Source organism: Pelodiscus sinensis, chromosome 3 (assembly GCF_052426305.1).
Source record: "Pelodiscus sinensis isolate ZL-2025 chromosome 3, ASM5242630v1, whole genome shotgun sequence".
In the NCBI taxonomy this organism is placed as follows: domain Eukaryota; kingdom Metazoa; phylum Chordata; order Testudines; family Trionychidae; genus Pelodiscus; species Pelodiscus sinensis.
In genome coordinates, this window is record NC_143054.1 from 201,662,681 (window position 1) to 201,672,352 (window position 9,672).

The 9,672-nt window shown below is 57.6% G+C and overlaps 1 protein-coding gene across 10 annotated transcripts in view; it reads right to left on the bottom strand.

The window, feature by feature from the left end:
- NINL (ninein like) overlaps positions 1-9,551 on the bottom strand; it is a 47,375-nt gene extending 37,824 nt beyond the window's left edge. For 6 of the 10 annotated variants that reach the window (XM_089777609.1, XM_089777608.1, XM_089777603.1 and 3 more), the window contains exons 1-2: positions 9,395-9,551; positions 22-216 (exon numbers count right to left, since the gene is read on the bottom strand). In XM_089777609.1, the coding sequence (XP_089633735.1) occupies positions 22-204 (183 nt within the window). In that variant the 5' untranslated portion in view covers positions 205-216; positions 9,395-9,551. Of the gene's footprint in view, positions 1-21; positions 217-8,508; positions 8,755-9,383 lie in introns of those variants that run through there. The other 4 variants (XM_089777599.1, XM_089777600.1, XM_089777601.1 and 1 more) reach the window with 4 other exon arrangements.
- Positions 9,552-9,672: the final 121 nt, after the last annotated feature.

Sequence of the window (9,672 nt, forward strand, 5' to 3'; positions counted from 1 at the left end):
GGCTGGCCCCTTGCGACTCACCCTGGCCAAGCGGTCGTGTCCCAGGAGAGTTTGGAGAAGTGCAGGCAGCTGCCTCTCCAGCCGGAGCTTGCGACACAGCTCCGTCAGCTCCTCTTGGTCCAGGTAGCCTGTGCCCGTGGTGTCGCAGCTGTTATAGACATCCTGGAGCTGGGACACGTACTTGTTCTCCGCTTCCTCGCCCATCCCATAGCCAACCTGTGGGGAGCAGAACGAGCAGGCCTGCAAACACACGGCTTTACGGCTAAATGCTTTCCCCACGCCTGCTGCTCCTCCGGCCGCGGCCCCAGAGCACACTCTGCCCTAGGAAACCTTGGCTGCGTCTTTTAGCAGGAAACGCTGGACTGTTTCCAGATGCCAGCGACCCGGACTCGCCTCCAGAGCCCTCCTAGAAGCTGGTGCAGAGGAGAAAAACCAGTCCCGGCACAACAGCCGTGCCCAGGACCTGAACAGCACCACCCTGACAGCACGCGGATGGAACGCCTGGAGCAGATGGCAGGGCTGGAAGAGGCCGGTGCCCTCAGACCTCCTATCCCAGGTATTTCACCCACAACTACAGCGATCTCTGATGGGGACATGGGGAAGGGAAATTCGGGTCCCATCCTCCAGCTGTTCAGACACCAGGTCTCAGAATCATCAAGACCCCGTGTGCCACAAAGGGCGAGGGAAGCTCCGAGTCCAGGGTCTGCAAGGTCACAAACACACGGTGCCCCCGTCGCCAGGAATCCAAGGTTCGGGCACAAGCTGGACCATTTTGGAAAGCGTTTTATGGGTCTGACTGCGGGAGATGCACACAGCACGTCACCGCAGAGCTGCATTATGAAACAGAGTCATAGGCACCAGGTAAGAGGCAGAATGGCCTACGGCCTGCAGGCCTAGCAGACAAATGAAACAGACACAGATCCATCAATTTCCACTGACAGAAAAGCTGGTTCATTCCTCTAAGTTAGGAAAGAGGTCCCCCAACCTCAACGTGGAGGTGGTAGTGGTCTGACTGTTGCAGTACTCTACAGCCCACAACCACCGCAGGTCCGACTGTCACCACAGCATCCTACAGTCCACAGCCACCACAGGCCCTGGACCCAAAATCAAGGCCCAGACTGTGTCAACCCATGTGCAAAGTAGGGAAGTGAATAGTTAACCGGCTTAGTCACCCAGCCCAGGGGCAGCCCTGGTCTGCGGCAGGGGGGCTGTTCCAGCCCAGTGCAAATTGTGCCACTTTCTTTCCTCTTGCCTGAATTCATCTCAGGTATCTCCCTGTCTCCCTCATATTTAATGTGTTGCCACAGGAAGTGGAAGCCTTTGGATCTCTTCCACCACAGGTGGGTGGGACAGATTGCGGTTCCACTGGTAGGTGGTTTAAATGCGATGGTGTTGTAACTGAGTCAGTCTGAGTATGTTTCCTTGACTGGGAGCTGTAATGTAATTCATGGAACTGTCTACTTGTCTCTCTGATGTGTGTGTGTGTCTGGGTGTTACATGTGCCTTCAAACAACAGAACTAGGGACTTGATCAGAAAGCCAAAAATAATCGGGGTTGGCCTCTTAGTTCAGAGTCCCAAAGACAGTTAAGCTAATGAGCTCTGGGCTGTTAAATTACACATCCCCCCCCCCCACACACACACACAGTATCAGTAAGCTGACAACGCTCACATCAGAGTCAACGTCTGGGTCATTCTCAAACAACCACCCACCATGTTAATTTGGGGGCTGGAGGATGAAAAAACATTTTTCCACATGTAACATGGCATCCAAATGGCGTCGGCATGTCTCAGACTTTTCATACTTAGCTCTCCCAATGTGCTCAGCAAACAGGAATGTTGGAAGATTTGGATTTCGTTTGCCTCTGGCTAAAATATTTTACAGCTCATGCCTGCCCTATGTTAGTGGTGGCCGCCGTTTAAGGCAACACATGCATTAGACAAGCAGCTACCCTCTTCCTTTCCCACAGCACTCAGCAAGAGGGGAAAGGAAGGGTTAGAGATTTATCTGAAACTTTGATTTTAACAGAGTGCTTAAAATTCAGCTCCTAAGTCCACGTACATGCACCGAACTAGCTGTTTTGGAAAAGCACAGAGGGCCCAGAAGCAAGATGCTACACTTGCATTGGGGTCCTATTTATGGAGCAAGCTACCTGAGCAGGAATATGGCGAGATGGCAGGCAGGACACTCCAATTCCTAAAATTAACACCATTAGATTTAAAAAATACTACAAAGTAATCCTGCCTGTTTACCACCCTGACCCACCGCGTTACCACTGGGGAATAAACACTTAGCGCCCTGGCTCCCGGCGAGATGGGGAAACGCACCCACTCTCGGCTCGGTTTGTTTTCACCTGTGCATGCGATCTTTTTTTAACCCCCCTCCCAAAAGTGTGTTTTAGGAAACTCCCTGCAGATATGTCCCATCAGTTAGGGGTTTGTGGCTTAGCTCTCCTCGGCCAGGCCTGAAATCGCAGCTGCAACAGCAGGTCCCCAGCTTGCAGTCTCTTGCTGCCATTGCAAGTTTTGACTGGGGAGAAGACAGCTAGCTCCCACAGAAAAGGCTTCCACTTCAGAAGTGACAAGTGACTTTTGGGTGCCTAACCCTAAGGGCACCTGATCATTGAAAGCAGCGAGCGGTCCTGGGGCACCTAAGGCTACTTTCTACCTGCACCCCTCTGGCGGCAGAGGAATGTAAATTAGACACATCGGAAGCGCAAATTAAGTAGGGATTTAAATATCCCGTGCTTCATTTGCATAATCACATTCAGGTGCTGTTTTGCACAAGCGCCATTTCGAAACTGAAACGGCGGCTTAGATGCGGTTCTGCCGACAGCGGAGTGATTGACAGATCCTGTACTCCTCGTGTCGAAATCACCCCGCTGTCGGCAGAACCGTGTCTAAGCCGCCGTTTCAGTTTCGAAATGGCGCTTGTGCGAAACAGCGTCCGAATGAAATTATGCAAATGAAGCACGGGATATTCAAATCCCCGCTTCATTTGCGCTTCCGATGTGTCTAATTTACATCCCTGTGCCGCCAGAGGGGTGCAGTTGAGACACAGCCTTTGAGACTAACCAAAGATACATTCATATCTATAGTACCGCCAGCTTTCACGGGCAAAACCCACAGCTGCTCCTCTGAGACTTGATAACTGAGGCATCCAAAAATCACACGTCTCCAAGCAATCCGATCAGATGGTGCCTTGCAGCACTTGGCTTTGCGTCTGTTGAAGCTGGAATCAGCTGAGTTTCCAGTGTACGTCCATAGGCCTGGCTGTGCTGGCATTACTGTGTCGGGGTGGTTTTTACCAATGCAGTTGTAAGGTGCCTTGTACTGGTTTAGCGTGTTCCCGTCCCCGGGGAGGGAGCTGTAACGGCATAAAGCAATTACAAAGGTGCAGCCACACTGGGAGCGTCCTGGGACAGGAATGCTGATGTAGTCAGAGCTTGTGTAGACAAGGCCTTAGCTGACCATGCAATGTACATACATTGGCACCAACTCCATTTTTAAACGTGGTTTTGGATCCGCGTCAGACCCGGGAACCTTCCGATCACACTGTGAGCGCACGTACGCTCGGGCCGCGTGGCCGCGAGGAAATTGCTGATAATTCCTAGGGCTGGCAGCAATGACAGCAGAGTGCAGGTGCAATGCCGGGGCTGGGTTATCTAGACCCGCTCTCAGCAGCCGTTGGTGGCCTCCTACTAAACGTGCTAATAGCTGCTGGAGCCCACCCACCGCCACTGTTGCCAGCCTGTGCTCCAGGGGACGTGGCTGGCTTGTCCCCGCTCCGCGAGTAGGGAGGATCCCTTGTGCATCTCAGCTGCTCCCTCGCTGGCTCTGGGACCGGTGAGGATGGCGTCGGCTGTTCTACCGAGCGAGGCCAAGCCAACGGTGTCTAGAACGCTATCAAGCCGCAACAGAAAACATGCAGCCAAACGAGGCTGCGGCGGCCTCGCCCTTTCACCATCACTTGGGGAGCGACCCTGCACGGCGCTCTGCTCTCTGGCCAGAGGCAGCGGCTGAACTCCACCTGGCTAGTGCGGCCCGTGCTGGATCGGTGCCCTCGGCAGGATTGTCAGAGGCTCCTGGAGGCTGAATCTCTTTGGACAGCCCCCCACCCCCCCCCAAGAGCTCAGGGCTTGGCAGATCCAGGCCTCATGCCACCAGGGATTCACAGCCATCGCGCCACGTCACCCCCAGGCCCTGCTTGGACACATCGCGGTGCCTGGGCATCCCACTGCCTCGGCCACTGGCATCCTTAGCCTAAGCTTAATTTTTCATCCCGAGGGGCCGCTATTGTCGCTCTGTGCTGGGCCCGCCTCCGGCCCCTAGCCTGCAGCAACGAGGGGCGCACACAGCAGGCGGCTGCATGCTTGACTGCACAGCACACTGGAGCGGCTGTTGTGCAGGGCCACGTGTGACGATGTCTCGCGAGGCGCCAGGGCTGCCTTAAGGCCCTTCACCCCGCAGGGCGTTCCTTCAGGGGCCATCTTTAGCTGATCCGTGGCTAGAGCCGCGCCGGACTCTGCCCAGCAGCCCAAATAAAGCCCTAGGTCCGGTCGGCGCTTTGGGCAAGCACCAGTGTGCACTTCCTGCACTCGCCTCCCTTCCTGTCTCACCGGCACGAGGCATCTTCCCGAGTCAAGACGCCGCCTGTTTTGCCCTCTCACCGACAGGCCGCTGACTCTGCCGAGCCAGGGAGGAGCTGAGTGGCCATTCTCAACAGCTGAGCACTGCGCTGATGGCTTGCAAGCGGCGGGAGAGACTTTGAGCACAGCACAGGCTGCCTATTGACTGCCATGGTCTCGATTCCCAAGAGCTGGACAGGGCCCACGCAGAGGTCACAGAACCTGATCGGACGAGGTGGCCTGTTGGCCCCTCCCCGCCGAGAGGCTGGGCTAGAACCACGGCGGAGTCCTCATTCCCAATTGCTCCCTACTCTCACCACTACCCCACGCTGTCCTAACGAGTACGGGAGCTCCGCCCCTCAGTACCTTTGCAAATAGCAGCAAGTCAGCACATTTGGATCCTTCCGTTGGGTTCCACTAGCGACTGGGACCTTGGGCAAGTCACGCGGCCAGCTCATGCCCCCATCTCCGTGTCTGCTCAGCGCAACCGCCCCCCAAGCCCTCCCGCAGCTCTGCCTGCTGACCCGGCCTGCGGGAATGCGGAGGGGGCGGGCTGGCTGGGGGAGAAGAGCCCTCGTGCAGGGCAGAGCGCGTCTCGTGACCTGCACTGCCATGGCAGAGCTAGGTCTGTCGGCTCACCCGAGGGCCCAGCAGGCTGGGCTGAGAGCAGGGACTCCCGCACGTGCCCTCCAGGTGCTAGTGCTTGTCTTTCACCTCTCTCCACAAGTGCACAGCCCCTCCCCCCCCATGTCCCATAAGGCCCCCGGGAAGTACCCAGGAGCCACCCATGGTGGCAGAAGGGCCCATCTAGCCCAGGAGAAGCCATCAGCCTCCCAGCTTCTCCCCAGCAGGAGCGCTAGCAGCACAGAGCAGCTGGTGGCAGTGCTGCCATGTCGAACCCCAAGCTGTTCACTGCCCAGCACGCCTGGCCCCCGCCCGTGTGCAGGCCCCAGCACTGCTGCGCTGGCTTTGCCCAGCTATCTGGCCACAGGGTCCCACCGGCTCTTCTGCTCACAGCCAGTGCTGCTGGCGTCGTGGCTTGCTCGCAACCAAGTACAAGGCTCAGCAGCCTTCTGACGTGGCTTCACAGCTCTGACCAGGCTCAGGGGTGGTCAGCCGAGCGCCACTGCCCACGTCTCAGCGCCCTTGCGGACGGGACTCCAGGGGCGCTCCCGAAATGGCTGGGGGCACGGTCCCTGACAGCGGGTTGCTTGGTAGCATCTGGTCCCGCTCAGCCTGTAATAACTGAAGCCCCCGTCCAGCAAAGCAGTTAACAGGTGCTTAACTATAGCGCCTCACCAGCCCCATGCACGTCACGGGCGGGGAGCTAAGCAAGTGTCGGAGCGCTTTGCTGGACCAGGTTCTGAGCCTGTGCAGTTCAGAGCCTGCTCCCGCAGCAAGAGTGGCTGGATTGTGCCAGACTGCTCAGAAAGTCTCACTGCCTTGATAGTGATAGAAATGTAGCCGTGTTAGTCTGGTGTAACAAACAAAATACAGGACTATGCAGCACTTTAAATACTAACAAGATGGTTTAGTACATGAGCTTTCGTGGGCCAGACCCACTTCCTCAGATCAAATACAGGCAGTTCCCGGGTTACGTACAAGATAGGGACTGAAGGTTTGTTCTTAAGTTGAATCTGTATGTAAGTCGGAACTGGCGTCAGCCGCTGCTGAAACTGATCAGCGGCTGATTCCAGGAAGCCTGGGGCAGAGCAACTGTGCCTCGGGCTTCCTGTAGTCAGCGCTGGTCAGTTTCAGCAGCGGCTGACTTGGGGACGCCTGGGGCAGAGCAGCTGGGGTGCTGCTGGGTTGCTCCAGTAGCCTGGCTCCTCGGCTTACACAAGCTATTCAGCCGCTGCTGAAACTGACCAGCAGCGGCTGAATCAGGATGCCTGGGGCAGAGCAGCTGGGGTGCTGCCAGGTTGGTCCGGAGCGGCGCTGTGGGACCAACCCGGCAGCCCCCAGCTGCTCTACCCCAGAGGTAGGCAAGAAAAGTCTCGTCTGCTGGGGGGGGCACTTTGATATATATGGTTATAATTGTATCCTTTGATATATATGGTTATATCAAAGGATATAATTGTATCCTTTGATATATATGGTTGTGACTATTTTCTTCCACTATTTGATCTGAGGAAGTGGGTCTGGCCCACGAAAGCTCATCATCTAATAAACCATCTTGTTAGTCTTTAAAGTGCTACATAGTCCTGTATTTTGTCACTGCCTTGAGGCACCGTTCCCTGAAAGTGAAGCACTTGGGTGGCTGCCCAGGAGAGATTAAAATGCCCCCCAGCCAATTAAGAGCGTGCCCCCAGCTGGCAGCAGGTATTCCTACTGGTGGTGCACATCTGCACGTGCCTTGGTGCACAGAACAAAATGTATTCTGCACACAGAGGGAAAACAGCGTCTTGACGCCCTTTGTTTGGAGGAAGGGGACGAGTGAAGGAGCAGTCTGGGCGGCATTTCCTGAGTGGGTGCACAGGAAAAGGGACAATGACACATGGGTCAGCATTATACGTGCAGCAAAGAATGTTTGGTCTCGGTATCTGTGCACGTTGCACCTCTTGTTCAGGGGCATCAAGGCAGAACCGGTCTCAGTTAGAACTAAAAGAGGATCAGAGAGGGGCTCCCTCGCCCCAGCAGGATCTCCAGGGAATCGAGAGGGGGGCGTGGCAGGGCTGTCCAGGTTCCAAGTACAAATCAAAGACTGTGGTTTCCATTTCTGTTTTCAGCAGCGTCTTACTCACTTTATTCTCCAAGTAGCCTCACAGGAATCTGATCATTCACAGAGAGAACGATTACTCAAGGTGTGTAAGGGTAGCACAATCCAGGCCTTAAGAAGCTCTACACTCACGCTAAAGAAAACCAAATTAGCTGCAGGAATAAAGGAAACTCGCCTAGTTCTGCAGCTTCAGCCCCAACAGACAAGTAGAAGTGCCTGCCTTTCACGCTAGATGTGACAAGAGGGTAGCCAGCTTACACAAGATATTCACAATCAGCTGTGTACACTTCTCTGTAAAAAGCGCTGGACACTACCCAGCACACAAGCCCTACAGTCTGAACCTGCAGTGGGCTCCACGTGTGTGTGGACTCCTAATGAAAAGAAACCAAATGGACACTGGCTGATGTGATTTGTTCCAATAAATCAAGTCTTGGCCCTACCAACTTTGAAAGCTCCAGAATTCTACTGGCCTGCAGTCCTTCATATGGACTGTTCTACACACAACCCCTCCCTTCCCTTGTTCTACAGAGGCAACAGCCACTCTGGAGTTTGAAGTGCGAAGGAGCCAACGTTGTGCCAATGGGAGCGGCTCAGCGATGAGGCTACAAAGAAAATCAGTGCAAAATAGTCCAGTTGAAGAAATAAAGGGGAAAAAATGAAGCTGACAAATGCAAGGCAATGTAGAGTCCCTCCACCTTAGTGAGGTGACCCTCTGGCAGCAAGTGGCGTCAGACATACCCCCCCCCCAACCGGCATCACACCCACAAGGTGGGCTCCATTGGGCCAAGTTCATTTGTGCACTTTGCTATGTACTAGAGCCACACGCCTCCAACTCTCCAGAGTCCCATCTGCACTGGGAGAAGGGGCCCTGGATACCAGTTCTCAGCTATTACGGACTCTCTGTAAATTTACAGACGGTTGGCAACCCTGGTACTGGGTCCTGCTGTGAGGGCGGGGACTGGACTGGATGAGTGTCCGTGATTCTATTTGACACATGACTTCAGTCAGTGTTAGAAATGGCTTAGGAGGGGCCAGATGGGACAAAATCATTCTCAGCGCAGTTACCAAAAGACTTGGACAGTTAAGCCACTTTATTTCTGACTGGGGGGCACCTGCTGCTTATTTCATGTATCAGCGTCCTAGTGTAGATGGGTGCAGCACACCTTGCGGAACAGTGTTGGAACTGGAACACAAGCCACCTTTGGCCTTGCAGACAGTTCACAAATGACTGGAACGGACAAGCAGTCTCAGCTCTGGATCATTTCCTTTCACCCCCCGCTCATTACAGCTTGGCACTGCCAGGCAGGTCCTGGCTATCTGAGCACCCTTCGGCTGCGGCAAGGCCTAGGGAGAAAGGCAGAAGCAGCAGCATCGCAGCTCCGGAAGGAATGCGAGGGACCAGCAGAGAGCTAGACACAAACGAGCCAAGCAACTGTACTAAGCATGGCCAGACCTAGACACTATCACAGGCCCAGCGATGTTCCACAGACGCACAACCCACCCCAGAGAAACCCCGTTATCACGGGGAGAAAACCCAGCACCTCCCCCGGGGCGGCCGGCGGGGGCCCAGCACCCCGCACCCCCCCACCCCCCGGGGCGGGCCCCGCACCCCGCCCCCCCCCCCCGCCCCCCCCGGGGCGGCCGGTGGGGCGGGCCCCGCACCCCGCACCCCCCCCCAGCCCCCGGGCCGGCCCAGCACCCCGCACCCCCCCCCCCCCCCAGCCCCCGGGGCGGGCCGGCGCGGGCCCCGCACCCCGCACCCCCCCCCCGCCCCCCCCGGGCCGGCCCCCCCCCAGCCCCCCGCACCCCCCCCCCCCAGCCCCCGGGGCGGGGCCCGGCCCCGCGGGCCCCGCCCCGGGGCCCCGCACCCCCCCCAGCCCCCGGGCCGGCCCCCCCACCCCCCAGCACCCCGCACCCCCCCAGCCCCCGGGCCGGCCCAGCACCCCGCACCCCCCCCAGCCCCCGGGCCGGCCCAGCCCCCCGCACCCCGCGCAGGAAGCTGGAGGTGGAGCGGCCCCCCCGTGCCGGTGTCACACACCCGGGACAGACCTCAGCCGCGCGTGCCGGGCCCGTCCGCCTCAGCGCCCCTCCCCGTGGCGCCGGGACTCGCCTCCTGCCGGGGCCGCTCTGCTGCCTTTGTGCGCCCGGCCGGCCCCGAGCAGCCTGGGGGGGCGGGGCGGGGGGCGTAGCCCCTGGGGCCGCAGCGGGACCCGCCCCCCATGTGAATTGACGGGGCCAGGCCCCCCCGGGAGCGCTGGTGGTGACACGTGGGCACACGCCCCGCCCCTTGCCCCGCCCCGCGGCGGCCTCTGCTCTCCGCGCCCCGC